General features: G+C 43.0%; 1 protein-coding gene across 1 annotated transcript in view; it reads left to right on the plus strand.

The window, feature by feature from the left end:
- Positions 1 to 473: 473 nt before the first annotated feature.
- Positions 474 to 16294, plus strand: part of TMC3 (transmembrane channel like 3) — a 124387-nt gene continuing 108566 nt past the window's right edge. Inside the window, exons 1-3 of the mRNA XM_075342776.1 lie at positions 474 to 574; positions 1739 to 1885; positions 9456 to 9531. Of these exons, the coding sequence (XP_075198891.1) occupies positions 474 to 574; positions 1739 to 1885; positions 9456 to 9531 (324 nt within the window). The remainder of the gene's footprint in view (positions 575 to 1738; positions 1886 to 9455; positions 9532 to 16294) is intronic.

Below are 16294 nucleotides of genomic sequence, written 5' to 3' on the forward strand. Positions count from 1 at the left end.
CTATGAGAACCAGAACTAGAACAGAACAATGATCTCATAGACTTGTATTGATTTCTGACCTCTGGTGTCCTTCAGTCAGGTCACAAATCGCCTGAGCCAGACGGAGTGGGTGAAGCTTTCAGAAAGTGAGTACAAGACAGGGGGCTTGCACCACTCCAGTGGTGCAATTAAAAAACCCCAAAGTGCTTCACTGGTGTCTTATGCAGTATTATTTGGTAATTAAATGGACGTAATATAAAGGTGTATAGGCAGCTCCTTTTGAAGTACAGATAATATTACTATACTATACAAGAATATTATAAAATAGAATAGTAAGTTCATTGAGTGTTTTCTCAAGCATGAGACCTTGCATTAGAAATGTGTAGCCCTCAGCCCTGTCGTACTGGTGGGCGTTCCAGGCAATAAAACAGGAGGAGAATTCTTTACTAAGCACACAGATCAGCTCCTCCTGACAGAGGAAGGATTATACTGCAATGACAACACCGAGTACATCTACACTGAAGCCCACAAAGTCCACTAAGAGATATAAAACTGTCAGGAGGAACACCAACATCTACAGGGTCCCCCCGCAGAGGTAAGCTGATACTTACACACATTTGGACCCTTTTATTGGATATGACATGAATTTTCATGGATTTTTGATAACACTGATATTTAATCTGTAATATTGACCATGGAAATAGAAAATATATTTTCAGCAGTCAGTCTCATTTCAATTCAACTGAATCTTACTGGCAAAAAGTGAAGTATTCCATTTGTTGAATTGATGAGTTCAGCACCATGGACAGCGGCTAGAATACATGGTTCATTTACTGGGTATTTGATAAAATGAAAACTGCATTGATTTGTTTTCTATGTCCATGATCGTTAGTTACACTATGTTGTAGAAATCTTATCATTAAATGGTAATGGTTCAGTAGATTGTAGGTGTATGTACAGATGTAGCAGAGCTGAATTTATTATTTAACCACTTCGATGGTACGCCAAGTTTAGATTACTCGGTAAAGTTACCGGTGGTCCCATGGAAGTGTTCAGCATGACGTGTGCCAAACAGGTCTGCTACATTAATATGTAAAAAACAACAATAACTAAAATTGTTTAACCCCTTAATGCCATGTGCTGTACATTGATACATAGCTCTCAGTAGAGATAAGTATAGCAAACATTACGACTCATACAATAATGATACCTCATTATTTATTCTTTATGCTGAATATTGTAAAAAAAAAACTCACAAAGATGGAATTGATTTCTTTTTTCATCAAAATGAAAACTACAAGTCGTCTGGTAAAAAAAAAAACACTTAGTCAATGGACTGTAAAATGAGAAGTCACTCTGTGAATGAGATTGACGCAAAAACAAATGATTACTTTTTTAAAAGTGTTTATATACAAAAGTACTAAAACATACTATAGTATAAAAAAATATTTTGCATATTTAGAATTATAAAACCCCCAAAGTAAAGTTATATTCTTAGACCACACAGTGAACACCCTTAAAACACCCCCCCACCCCTCCAAAATTATGGTTATTTTTTTCTATTCAACTCCAAAAATTAATAAAGGTTATTTGATATATCATATGTTCTCCAAAATGGTGCCGTAAATAATACATCATACTGCTGCACCACTGAGAAAATTAAAAGGTTTGACTCCTGGAATGCTTTGAGGAAATAAGTATCTATAAGGTATAAATTATAATTTTTAGGCTATATTTCATGATTTATTTGTTTTGTAAGTATTTCAGATGAAGATGAAAATGGTGAAGGAAAGGAAGAGAATAATGATCCAGAAACTATGTTCCAAAATATACAAATCCAGAAGGAAATTGTTGCAAATATCCGATGCAGACCTTGGCCAATGAGGCAGAAGCTGCGTTCACTTAAGTATGTTTATATATAGTGACTGATGGTGATTTAGTTCTAGTTTTTATAACTGACTCTAAATCTAGTCATTCTGTTCTACCTCTAGTAATTGGATCTAGCTCTAGTCATTCCATTCTAGCTCTAGTAATGGCCTTTAGTTCTAGTCATTCTGTTCTAGCTCTAGTAATTTGCTTTAGTTATATTCATTCTGCTCTAGCTCTAGTAACTGGATCTAGTTCTAGTCATTTTGTACTAGCTCTAGTAATTGGATCTAGTTCTAATCATTCTGTAGTAGCTATAGTAATTACCTTTAGTTCTAGTCATTCTGTTCTAGCTCCAATAATTGGATCTAGTTCTAGCAATAGACGCTAATTTGGTGGTATATTTCTAGTTTTAGTAGTTTACTCTAGTAATCATTAATAATTTATGGTTCTAGTAATTGTCTGGATTTAGTCAGTTATAATTCTAGTAAATAACTTGTTCTAGTTATTCAGTTCTAATCCTAGTAATTGACTATAGTTATTTGATGTTAATCATAATGTTCTAGTTCTAGTGTCTAACTCTTAACTCTGGTTATTTAGTTTTAGATCAAGTAATTGATTGTAACTCAGATCCAGAGCTCTTGTATTTCTCTAGCTCTCGTTATTTCTGGTAATGAAATTTAGTTTTAGTCCTTCTGGTTTTGGTAATTCAGTTGCGGTTATGGTAATTGACTCCAGTTCCTGTCTTTAAGACATAGTCATTGTCATTGCTTTCAGTTCTAGTTATTTACAACTTCATTGCAACTTCGTGTGAAGAGTGAATCTATTAAACAAATTGTTTAATTGTCTTTGTTAAATAAAACAAAGCTTCACCTCAATGTTTGATGGAAATACATACTTACTAAAAGTATTAGGAATCTTACCTGCTTACAGTTTTGCAGCATTAGCCTCCTGTAACTCCACTGTCCATTTCTAGTGCTTGCTCTATTTCGTTCCCCTATGGTGGGCTTCCTCTAGCCCGCACTAGGTTATTAGGAAAACCTGGCATGCACTTCTGATATAATCATCTGAGGTCTTTTAATGCGGCTGCACACTGCCCGAGAATTCAGGGAGTAGCGCCCTCTGCTGCCATGTGCTTTCCAGGAACAACGTTTCTCTCTTGGCTCTGCTCCAGCCAGATGTGATTATCTTCTCAGCTGCTCCTGACTATTCAGCTATCCAATAACCAGCTTCTCCTACCAGTTCAGTCCAGTTGATCCCACTGTTGTTGACTTCTTCATCTCTACTAGCAAGATACCTAATAATTAACTTGTCTCAAGTATTCTGGGTGCTGTCCACATCCTAAGCTCTGCTATCAAGGTTCTTGACAACCATCTTGTCTTTGATATTCCTGATGCTGTCTGCACCTGACTGAACCTGATAACCAATTGTCTCTGCTAATCTTGGTACTGTCTTCATCCTCAACTCTACTCAATTTAAGCGACAGATTACTTAATCAACTCTGCTATTTATTCCTGTATGCTAATTCACTTCTGTGACGTGGTACCAGATTGCCTACACAACACTCCTGTTCCTGTATGCTGCCACTCTCCAGCAAAAAAATAACCTGATTGCAATCTGTGCTATTCCTGTGCTATCCATACATTTGACTCTGCAGCATCTAGTTCTTCCATCTCAGCCTCACCTGCCATCCTTCATCTCCAGCTTTATTGCTCCTTACTGTTTCAAATCAAGTCTGGCAAGTCCAACCTGCTGCATCAACACCTTGGGTCCATGCTGCTTCTAACACCTACACTGACATGCAAAAGTGCGTTTTAAATGTTTGACTTTCAAATTCTATATCTCACCTTCCACTACAGCTTTGAACATGACATTACTTTCATTTTATAGACAATAATCTTGGCTATCTCATATATAAATTTGACTTGCAACTTTTTAAGCATATGACTAAGACACACGGCATAAAAATCGGAGCGAGTGGAATACGATAAAACATCGCATTCCACTCGGACCAATATTAGCCTATGTGTCAGCACCCATGAGCGATTATTTTCTCAGCCCTAATTGGACCGAGAAAGCAGTCGCAGCATGCTGTGGGTGCAATGCAATCCTTGTTTCTCTCACACCCATTCAAGTCTATGGGGCGAGAGAAACGTCGTTCTGCACTCGCATTACACAGGTGTACTGTGAGGGCAGTGCGAGAATGGCAATAGCCGGCAATGGAGGAGAGAGGGAGATAAATTCCTCCCTCTCCTCCGCAGCGCCGGCCCTCCCCTCCTCAGAGCCGGCCCACACCACGCAGCTGTGGTCTGATCGCACAGTCGGACCTCAGTCGCAATGACACTCGCATGACACTCGGCTCCCGCTGTACTGCCAGTGTGAGTCGAGTGTTATGTGAGGATCTCAGTAGTTCCCGTGTGGCCCTAGCCTTATGGAGATTCTTGTCATGTCACTGAATTGTTACTGTTTTGCTCCTAAAAATCTAAATTTTAATTTTCTTAGCATTTTGTAAATCTACCTGTGGCTTTTAGTGAAAGCAAAAAAGGAAAGGCAGCTCACCATCAATTCCAAGGATCCACAGATGCCCAGATCACAATGGCTGGCGTCCACTATGGCAATGCAGACAATGGCTAAATAGATCCCGCATCTGTTCTTCATAAAATGATTCATTTATTAAATCATTAAAATCCAACAAGAAAATGAACGCATGCTCCGAGACTTTGGCCCTCTCTTATACATTTCGAACCTCAGTCCTTACTCACTTAAACATAGAATGACATGGGTTTTTTGGGGGGGAGAAGTGATATGATATAATACAAACAAAATTTATTGAACATTTCTGATTTTTTTATGTATGTGAAAATGGTTGACCTTTGTTTTTTTGTAGTTTGTTTTTTGTAAAAATAATGTATGTATTTCAGAAGCTTGGCCTTATGTGTCTATGGTTCTTCTTTTTCTCCTTCAATACTAATGAATGACAGCTGATATGCATCCAACTAATTAATTTTCTGATTGAATGTTAAACTTCTGGGGCCATGTTTTTGTCATTATTTTTGTGCCTATGTTTAAGGACTGAGGTCCGAAACGCGTAAGTGGGTCCAAAGGCTCGGAGCATGCGTTCATTTTCTTGTTGGATTTCAATTATTTAATAAAAGAGTAATTTTATGAAGAACGGATGGTGGTGTAACAGGCCAGACTAATCACTTGTCCAGAATATACACAGGGTTAAATTGGCCTAGGCCAGATTATACCCCTCTGGACCAGAATATACTGTATATTCTGACCTGGCCCAAACTATACCCCAGGGTATAAATTGGCTTAGGCCAGATTATACACCTCCGTATACCCCAGCTGCTGTAGATCAGGGCCCCAGCTAGTGCACAAGGCCCCAGGCAGTGCACAGGGCCCCCAGGAAACAGACGGGGGCCTCAGGCAGTGCATGGGGTCCTAGGTAGCACACAGGGTCAGAGACAGCGCACAGGGTCCCAGGCAGTGCACAGGGCCCCAGGCAGCACACAGGGGCCCCAGAGACCCATGCGCTGTCTCTGCCCCCCTGTGTTCTGTTTGGGGCCCTTGTGCACTGCCTGCGGCCCAGTGCGCTGCCTGGGACCCTGTGCACTTCCTGGGGCCCTGTGCACTGCCTGGGGCCTCTGTGCACTGCCTGGGGCCCCTGTGCATTGCCTGGGGCCCCCATGTGCTGCCTGTGGCCCCCGTGTGCTGCCTGGGGCCCCTGTGCACTGCCTGAGGTCCTGTCCACTGTCTCTGCTTCCCTGTGTGCTGCCTGGGACCCTGTGTGCTGCCTGGGGCCCCTGTGCATTGCCTGGGGCCCCCATGTGCTGCCAATATAAGAAAGAGAAAAAAATATATAGCACCCACCGGATCTTTGCTGTGCAAGGTGCAGTTTATTCAATAGTGGAGGTTACATGTGTGGGGAGGGCTGGTAGGGGAGGGAGCACACGTCGTACGGGTCTGACACGTACGGCGTATACTCCCTCCCCTACCAGCCCTCTCCACACATGTAACCTCCACTATTGAATAAACTGCACCTTGCACAGCAAAGATCCGGTGGGTGCTATATATTTTTTTCTCTTTCTTATATTGGATGGCATCTTATCTTTATATGTATGCACCCCGGAGCTGTACTGATTTCAGCCTTCAAGTACGAGACTTTTTCTGGAATGGATGTGTGTCGCACAGGGATAAGGGGTACTCAGATCTGGGCCACGGGGTCACTTCTGTGGGTATCACGGTGGCGTGACCCGGTCTGTGATCCCAGGCTCCACAGTAAGAAGGGGATTAGGTAAGGGAGATTGTCCGTGACGCCACCCGTGGTGTGCGGTGAGGTAACGGAGCACCGCCGCTGCCGGTTAATGGATTCCGGGGATGGTGGTGGGCAGCAAGGTGGTGATTTCCCTCCACGGGTAGGGTGTTGGTGTCCCGGGACCCCAGTGAGGTGGTGCAGGGAGGAGATGGAGACAGTCTGAGAGCTGTGTGTCCGGTTGGACCGGGGGATGTTGTTACTCACAGTTTGCTTTGCAAGAAAATTCACACAGAGTCAGGAATTAACCAGAAACTGCCAGAGTCCGCAGCCTTCGGTACGGAGGGTGTTAGTGTCCCACACACGGTGCAGCAGCCCCTGTTCTTTCCCTGCAGCCAGGTGCCTCTTTCTCCACTCTCTCTTTCTCCTCAGCTGGGAACGGGGAGTCCACTCCCCTGCAGTGATCCGGGTCACCCTTGGCCGGCGGGCCGCTACCCTGCCCCAGCTACCTCTGGCCCCTTCCTCACTAACAGCCTGTCCCGGCCCTTTTGGAGCACGCTTCTGTAGCAGCCCGGGAGCTACAACTCCGGACACCTCTCCTGTCTCTCTCTCCACACACTCTGCTCCAGCCCCTCCCCTCCTGCTCTGTTTTGCTCTTACACTGGGGGAGGTGGTTTGTCCTGCTGCACTGGTGTGGGATCAGGTTACCAAGGAGGATTAACTCTTTCTGTGACAACCTGGCTTTGCCAGGGCGTCACAGATGTGGTGGGAAATAGGAATAACGTTTGGAACACCATTCTAAGTCCGAACTGGGTGCAAAAACCTAAAAAAACATCACTATGGGGAGATAAGGTATGCACACCAGTGACTATGTAAGGGGAATACATGAAATAGCAGAAACTGCTGTGTGAATACTGACTTGAAAAATCCAATAGCTATATGCAAGAGTGAATATGTGAAAAATGGAATCTGCATTACTGCCATGAACATATGAATCAAGAGAAATTTAGCTACTGAATTGATCAATGCAATAGAGCCCCAACACTACGCCAAAGTATTTCTCTACGTTGGGGTCCCTAGATTGTGTGTGTCCTCTCATGCAGTTAAAAAAAACCTACCGTGTATGGGAAGCTGAGACCCAGGCTATTTATGCGTATGATATGGATTGGCAATAGGTGTGGTTGGGGAGGGTTCACAAACGAAAAAATACTAACAAATAGGAATAACGTTTGGAACACCATTCTAAGTCCGTAGTGTTGGGGCTCTATTGCATTGATCAATTCAGTAGCTAAATTTCTCTTGATTCATATGTTCATGGCAGTAATGCAGATTCCATTTTTCACATTTTCACTCTTACATATAGCTATTGGATTTTTCAAGTCAGTATTCACACAGCAGTTTCTGCTATTTCATGTATTCCCCTTACATAGTCACTGGTGTGCATACCTTATCTCCCCATACAGATATGGTGGGTGCTGAGTAGTACCCTGGATTTTCCCTCTCATATTGTCAACAAGCAAACAATGTTTAGTTTCCATCAGGGGCTTTGCTAGGGTCTTCAATGGCAATCTCTTACCAGGTTTTTGCTTCCTCATCTGAGCACAGCATAATGTAGAGACAGAGACCCTGATTCCAGCGATGTGTCACCTACTGAGCTTTTTGCTGTCATTTTGATAAAATCAATGTTTTCTTTGCTGCAGATCTAGCGTTATACACAGCTCATGAATATTGTAGACTACCTGGCAGCACACCAAGTAGTCCTCTAATCATGATCTACTGCTGATTAATCAGGGATTTTATCAAAACTACACTATGCAGCCCAGTAAGTGACACATCACTAGAATCTGGATCCCAGTAAGTGACACATTGCTAGAATCCAGATCTCTGTCTATATCATGCTGCTCTCATATTAGGTGGCAAAACCTGATGACAGATTCCCTTTAAAAGATCAGGGGCCAAAGTAGATGTCTCCCCATATGACACCCCCCACCACTTAAAATGAGATATATACAAAGACAATTATATACCACTTTTGCTAACCTTAAAATAAACCATACAAAGACCAATATTACCAAAATGCATTCTATACAAGGTCCAACTAATACGGCTTCACATTGTCAACTATTTTTACCACTACAAAGTGAATACATAATATTATAACATGACCATTACCTAAATTTAAAAAAACACACTATGCAAAGCAAAATTATCCTGCCATACACCTTCCACTACATAATGCCTGAATTACATTAAACTACTACTGAATAAAAAGAGGGGAGAAAAAGCACACTATTAAAAAGCCCCGATAATTCCACCATACAGTGACCATACTGATAGTGTCCTGAAGAAAACATATAAGTGCAATATAGACTTAGGCGGGCTTTACACACTGCGACATCGCTAGCAATTGCACCCACTCCCGTCGCACATGCGATATGTGGTGATTGCTGCCGTAGCGAACATTATCGCTACGGCAGCTTCACACGCACATACCTGGTCGGCGACGTCGCTGTGACTGCCGAACTCCCTCCTTCAAGGGGGAGGTGCATTCGGTGTCACAGCTGTCATTCTTTTCAGATTGGGATCCATCACTTTTCTTATCCTTTCCATCTGGTTCAGACCAACATGACAATTTCTTCTTAGACACAGCTCCTCTGCAGAGTTTATAAGAAAGATGCATTTGACTGTGACCACAATACTTAAAAATTGTATCTATTTTTGGTTACTCCTTCAAAAAAATGCAGACTGTGTGCCATATGGATTGTGCAACATTCTCCCTATATATAATGTGATTTCCCCCACACCTCTTTAAATACAGTATGATTCCAAAACAGCACCTTATATACAATATGATATAACCTCACACCTCCCTATATAAAATATGATGGACTCCATAGCTCCCTATAAATAGTATGATGGCCCCACAGCCTCCCTATATTTAATATGATTTCCCTCACACCTCTTTATACATAGTATGATTCCCCCACAGCTCCACAAAAATAATATGATGTAACCTCACAGCTTCTTATATAAAATATGATGGACCCCATAGCTCCCTATAAATAGTATGATGGCCCCACAACATCCCTATATTTAGTATGATGTTCCCACAACCCCCTATATATAATATATGCCCATAACACACCCACCTGACTTTTTATTTGGATTGACCTGTTTCAGCAACATGTTGATGTTGACATAGGTCAATGTCACCGGAGATCTGGAGCCCCAGGCAAGACGTTCAGGGCTAAGCACTAGATCTTTGACACTAGCAATGCCTCTAATTTGCATTATTTGCTAAAGGAGCTAGTAATAAACTTGCAGTGCATTGTGATTGTCGATTGTTTAATAGGCAAGCCAAAGAGATTGTGTTGAAATATGAAGGACGACTTACCAGAACACGGGGATATCAAGCAGCTGGAGCAGAGGTAAGACAATTTTGTAAATATTCATATACAGTGTCTCACATCTGTGCTGATAGCTATGGGCTACAGACTTGTTTTCTGAGAATTAACCATAATTTGCTTTAGGGGCATTCATGATATATAAAGAATAATTCATGATTGATTAATGCTCGAGAAGTAACCTGGAAAGGGATAAAGGATAAAAGATTTTTAGAACAGGAGGCCCTTACGGATTGTTGACTTATTGGCAATTCAAGTTACAGTATCTTGGTCACCAGACCTAAGTAAAATAGTAGAATATATTTAAAGGGAATTATCAGTAGGACCATCCCTTCTAAGCCGTCGATATGGGCATGTAGGTCATAGGAAGGCAAATAAAATGATACCTTGATATTTGCGATCCGAAATCTTATTCCAGTGAAATCCATGTTTTTGGGCTGGAACAGCTTCCTATAACCTACATGCCCATATAGACGGCTTAGAAGGATTAATCCTACTGACAGTTTCCCTTTAAGTGAGCTGTGTGGGACAGCAAACTATTGGAATCACTTAATTAAGCAACTTTTTGTTAATGAATTACCAATGCAGCTGGCGCAGCTCTTAATTATAAGCACGAGTCTGTTTCCCTGCAGCATGCTAATTTTTGTTAATGAAAAGTTTAATTTGGAAGAATCCATTTCCTAATTGCATCTGTTGCGATTCACAAAATTACAACAGAAAATAAAAATGTAGTAAATGATGATCAGCTGATCCATCTGTAGTTTAGCTTAGTTTATAAATTGTACAGAAGATACCGTATTTTTCGGTAAGATGCACCGAATTATAAGACGCACCCTAAATTTACAGGAAAAAAAAAGGTGAAAAAATGGGGTCAGTCTTGTAATCTGGTGGTCTCTTACCGGTGGGGCGGCAGCGGTGTTGAACCGGGTCACAGAAGGCAGGGCGGTGCGGCCGGCAGGTGTTCCAGATGCTGTGAAGTAGGCAGCTTCCAAAAACTGTGGGGCGGTGTGCTGGGGCCTACAAGGTGCTGAGATAGGGCTGTAGTGCTGTGGGTTGTTGTGCTGCGAGCGGTGAGACAGTGGCATCTTAAAGGTGTCAGCGGTGCGGGCATCAAATAAAAGGCGCCCCGGAGTCGGCGCGTGCACAGATTGAGCTATCAGCTCAATGACAAGCCGAGATCTCATCTGCATACGCGCCATCTCTGGGGTACCATTTTCCTTAAGTCTGCTGCTTGGAAATCAATGGGTCAGAGGTGACGCATGCGCATGTGAGATCTTGAGCCGAGAGCTCCATCTGCGAATGCACCGACTCTGGCACCATTATTTGAACCCCACACCGCCGACATCTTCAGGATGCCCCTGCCTCACCGCTCACAGCACAACAGCCCACAGCACCTTGCAAGACCCAGCACCACACCTGCAGCCCCCAGCTACCCCTCTCCACCACCTCCCGGTAAGGTGCATTCAGATTATAAAACACACCCCTCATTTTCCTCACAAATTTTTGAAAGGAAAAGTGCATCTTATAATTCGAAAAATACGATACATAAATGTATTCATGATTTAATCTTTCAAAAAAGTCAGAAGATATATGCAGTCATTTTGATTAATTGCTTTACTAATATTGTTATTATCCAGAGTTGAAGGATTATTGCTGAAATCACAATGCGGTCTTATGATAATGTACAGATATGTTTATTAACTTGTGTCAATATAACTCATTTTTAAATCTACCCCATTTTTCACATTTTACTCCCCTAAGGCGGGCTTTACTTGTTGCGACATCGCTACCGATATATCGTCGGGGTCACTTCGTTAGTGACGCACATCCGGCACCGGTAGCGACATCGCAACGTGTAAATCCTAGGTGCGACGATGAACGAGTGCAAAAGCGTAAAATATCGCTGATCTGTGTCGCGTAGCTCATTTCCATAATGTTGCTGCTGCTGCAGATACGATGTTGTTTGTCGTTCCTGCAGCACCACACATCGCTGTGTGTGAAGCCGCAGGAACGACAAACATCTCCTTACCTGCGTCCATCGACAATGCGGAAGGAAGAAGGTGGGCAGGATGCTACGTCCCGCTCATCTCTGCCCCTCAGCTTCTATTGGCCGGCCGCTTAGTGACGTCGCGGTGACGTCGCGGTGACGTCGCTGTAATGCTAAACGCACCTCGCCCTTGAAGGAAGGATTGTTCGGCGGTCATCTCGACGTCGCCAACCAGGTATGTGCGTGTGAAGCTGCCGTAGCGATAATGTTCGCTACGGCACCTAGCACCAGATATCGCATGTGCGACGGGAGCGGGTGCTAGCGCCCTCGACATCGCTAGCAATTGCTAGCGATGTTGCAGCATGTAAAGCCCGCCTAAGATGTCCTTCCAGACTCTATTTAACCTACAGTTCCATTAAAATAGTCCTGGTGTAGTTCCACTGCTCCTGGTCTATCATACGCAGTGTAGTCTCTCTCAGGCCCCCTTCACACGCACGTGCCTCTGGTACGTGTTAGGTCCGTTCCTGCATGTACCGGAGACACGGGCACACGTACTCCAATGTTAATTAATGTACTGAGATACACGTTCGCTTTTCCATACGGAGCGTGTGTCCGTGTGCGTGATACGTTTGTTTGTGCGTTAAACACGGAAGCATTTCCATTTTTCTCACGGAACACGCACACATGCACCCATTAAACTCATTGGGTCCGTGAGCACACGTATGTGACACGGATGCATCTCCGTATGGTCCGTGTCCGTTTTTTGACAAATATGGCAATGATTGTATCCTTTTGAAACAGGTGCATGTGGTTAGAAAAGGTCCCTAGGAAATCGCATTTATCTTGTAGGACACAGTGAGGGTAAGTGTATTGAACACACCAGTAACATATTATCCCATTCATTACATGCATACGAATGGAATATGGATTACATACGGACTACAAACACGGACACACGCACATCTCATATGGACATACGGATGACAAACGCATCACACGCGGAGCCAGAAAACGGACGTTAAAAACGCAACATGGACATGAAATACGGTACGCATAATACGTACGTGATTTACACGCACGTGTGAAGGGGGCCTCAGATGGTTTATTGCTGTCATAGTTTTTCTTTAGGACATGTATCGAATTGAGCGGCTCCTGTGAGGGATGATGACATTAAAAGGAACAATCCTCCTTCATTGTAGGGCTGAGTTTACACCAGGAATCTGTAGTGTGTATGTGTGCTGGTAACTAGGAGCAATGCTCTGCAGGTTTTGGCTATATATATATATATATATATATATATATATATGTATACACAGTATATATATATATATATATATATATATATATATATATATACATATATATATATATATATATATATATATATATATATATATATATATATATATATATACACACATACAGTTAGGTCCAGAAATATTTGGACAGTGACACAAGTTTTGTTATTTTAGCTGTTTACAAAAACATGTTCAGAAATACAATTATATATATAATATGGGCTAAAAGTGCACACTCCCAGCTGCAATATGAGAGTTTTCACATCCAAATCGGAGAAAGGTTTTAGGAATCATAGCTCTGTAATGCATAGCCTCCTCTTTTTCAAGGGACCAAAAGTAATTGGACAAGTGACTCTAAGGGCTGCAATTAACTCTGAAGGCGTCTCCCTCGTTAACCTGTAATCAATGAAGTAGTTAAAAGGTCTGGGGTTGATTACAGGTGTGTGGTTTTGCATTTGGAAGCTGTTGCTGTGACCAGACAACATGCGGTCTAAGGAACTCTCAATTGAGGTGAAGCAGAACATCCTGAGGCTGAAAAAAAAGAAAAAATCCATCAGAGAGATAGCAGATATGCTTGGAGTAGCAAAATCAACAGTCGGGTACATTCTGAGAAAAAAGGAATTGACTGGTGAGCTTGGGAACTCAAAAAGGCCTGGGCGTCCACGGATGACAACAGTGGTGGATGATCGCCGCATACTTTCTTTGGTGAAGAAGAACCTGTTCACAACATCAACTGAAGTCCAGAACACTCTCAGTGAAGTAGGTGTATCTGTCTCTAAGTCAACAGTAAAGAGAAGACTCCATGAAAGTAAATACAAAGGGTTCACATCTAGATGCAAACCATTCATCAATTCCAAAAATAGACAGGCCAGAGTTAAATTTGCTGAAAAACACCTCATGAAGCCAGCTCAGTTCTGGAAAAGTATTCTATGGACAGATGAGACAAAGATCAACCTGTACCAGAATGATGGGAAGAAAAAAGTTTGGAGAAGAAAGGGAATGGCACATGATCCAAGGCACACCACATCCTCTGTAAAACATGGTGGAGGCAACGTGATGGCATGGGCATGCATGGCTTTCAATGGCACTGGGTCACTTGTGTTTATTGATGACATAACAGCAGACAAGAGTAGCCGGATGAATTCAGAAGTGTACCGGGATATACTTTCAGCCCAGATTCAGCCAAATGCTGCAAAGTTGATCGGACGGCGCTTCATAGTACAGATGGACAATGACCCCAAGCATACAGCCAAAGCTACCCAGGAGTTCATGAGTGCAAAAAAGTGGAACATTCTGCAATGGCCAAGTCAATCACCAGATCTTAACCCAATTGAGCATGCATTTCACTTGCTCAAATCCAGACTTAAGACGGAAAGACCCACAAACAAGCAAGACCTGAAGGCTGCGGCTGTAAAGGCCTGGCAAAGCATTAAGAAGGAGGAAACCCAGCGTTTGGTGATGTCCATGGGTTCCAGACTTAAGGCAGTGATTGCCTCCAAAGGATTCGCAACAAAATATTGAAAATAAAAATATTTTGTTTGGGTTTGGTTTATTTGTCCAATTACTTTTGACCTCCTAAAATGTGGAGTGTTTGTAAAGAAATGTGTACAATTCCTACAATTTCTATCAGATATTTTTGTTCAAACCTTCAAATTAAACGTTACAATCTGCACTTGAATTCTGTTGTAGAGGTTTCATTTCAAATCCAATGTGGTGGCATGCAGAGCCCAACTCGCGAAAATTGTGTCACTGTCCAAATATTTCTGGACCTAACTGTATATATATACAGTGTGTAAATAAATAATTATATATATATATATATATATATATATACATATATATATATATACTAGAAGGTGGCCCGATTCTACGCATCGGGTATTCTAGAATTTACGTATTGTATAGTTAATGTATGATTTTTGTTATATATATATATATATATATAGATGTTGTTGTGTGTAGTTACCAAGTGTTTGTGTAGGGGCTGTACATGTTCTGGGTGTTGTCTGGGTGTAGCGGGGGGTGAGAGCGGTGTTGTTTGTGTGTTGCGTTGTGTGTCGTTATTTGTGGAGCGCTGTGTGTCTGTATCGTTGTGTATGTGTGTTGCGCGGTTTGTGTGGGTGTGTGTGTGTGTGTTTTGGGGGAGGTATGTTTTGTGCAATGTGTGTGTTGTGCGGTATGTGGGTATATTTGTGTGTGCCGCGGTGTTTGTGTGTTGGGTGTTGTGTGTCTGCGGCGTTGAGTGTGCGTGTGAGTCTGAGTGTGCGTGTGAGTCTGAGTCTGAATCTGAGTGTGCGTGTGAGTGTGCGTGTGAGTCTGAGTGTGAGTGTGTGTGTGAGTGTGTGTGTGAGTCTGAGTGTGAGTGTGCGTTTGAGTCTGAGTGTGAGTGTGCATGTGAGTCTGAGTGTGAGTGTTTGTGAGTCCGAGTGTGAGTCTGAGTCTGAGTGTGAGTCTGAGTGTGAGTGTGCGTCTGAGTGTGCGTGTGAGTCTGAGTCTGAGTCTGAGTGTGAGTGTGCGCCTGGGTGTGAGTGTGCGTGTGAGTCTGAGTGTGAGTCTGAGTCTGAGTGTGAGTCTGAGTCTGAGTCTGAGTGTGAGTGTGAGTCTGAGTCTGAGTCTGAGTGTGAGTGTGAGTGTGAGTGAGTCTGAGTCTGAGTGTGAGTCTGAGTGTGAGTGTGAGTCTGAGTGTGAGTGTGAGTCTGAGTGTGAGTGTGAGTGTGAGTCTGAGTCTGAGTGTGAGTCTGAGTGTGTGTGTGAGTGTGATTCTGAGTGTGAGTCTGAGTCTGAGTGTGAGTCTGAGTCTGAGTGTGAGTCTGAGTGTGAGTGTGCGTCTGAGTGTGCGTGTGAGTCTGAGTCTGAGTGTGAGTGTGCGCCTGGGTGTGAGTGTGCGTGTGAGTCTGAGTCTGAGTGTGAGTCTGAGTGTGAGTCTGAGTGTGAGTGTGAGTCTGAGTGTGAGTGTGAGTCTGAGTCTGAGTGTGAGTCTGAGTGTGAGTCTGAGTGTGATTCTGAGTGTGATTCTGAGTGTGAGTCTGAGTCTGAGTGTGAGTCAGAGTGTGAGTCTGAGTGTGAGTCTGAGTGTGAGTCTGAGTGTGTGTGAGTGTGAGTCTGAGTGTGAGTCTGAGTGTGTGTGAGTGTGAGTCTGAGTGTGAGTCTGAGTGTGAGTCTGAGTCTGAGTATGAGTCTGAGTGTGAGTGTGAGTCTGAGTGTGAGTGTGTGTGTGTGAGTGTGAGTCTGAGTGTGAGTCTGAGTGTGAGTCTGAGTGTGAGTCTGAGTGTGTGTGTGAGTGTGAGTCTGAGTGTGAGTCTGAGTGTGAGTCTGAGTGTGAGTCTGAGTGTGTGTGAGTGTGAGTCTGAGTGTGAGTGTGATTCTGAGTCTGAGTGTGATTCTGAGTGTGAGTCTGAGTGTGAGTCTGAGTGTGAGTGTGAGTCTGAGTCTGAGTCTGAGTGTGAGTCTGAGTGTGAGTGTGAGTGTGAGTCTGAGTCTGAGTCTGAGTGTGAGTCTGAGT

The sequence above is a fragment of the Anomaloglossus baeobatrachus genome, chromosome 4 (genome assembly GCF_048569485.1).
Source record: "Anomaloglossus baeobatrachus isolate aAnoBae1 chromosome 4, aAnoBae1.hap1, whole genome shotgun sequence".
Classification (NCBI taxonomy): domain Eukaryota; kingdom Metazoa; phylum Chordata; class Amphibia; order Anura; family Aromobatidae; genus Anomaloglossus; species Anomaloglossus baeobatrachus.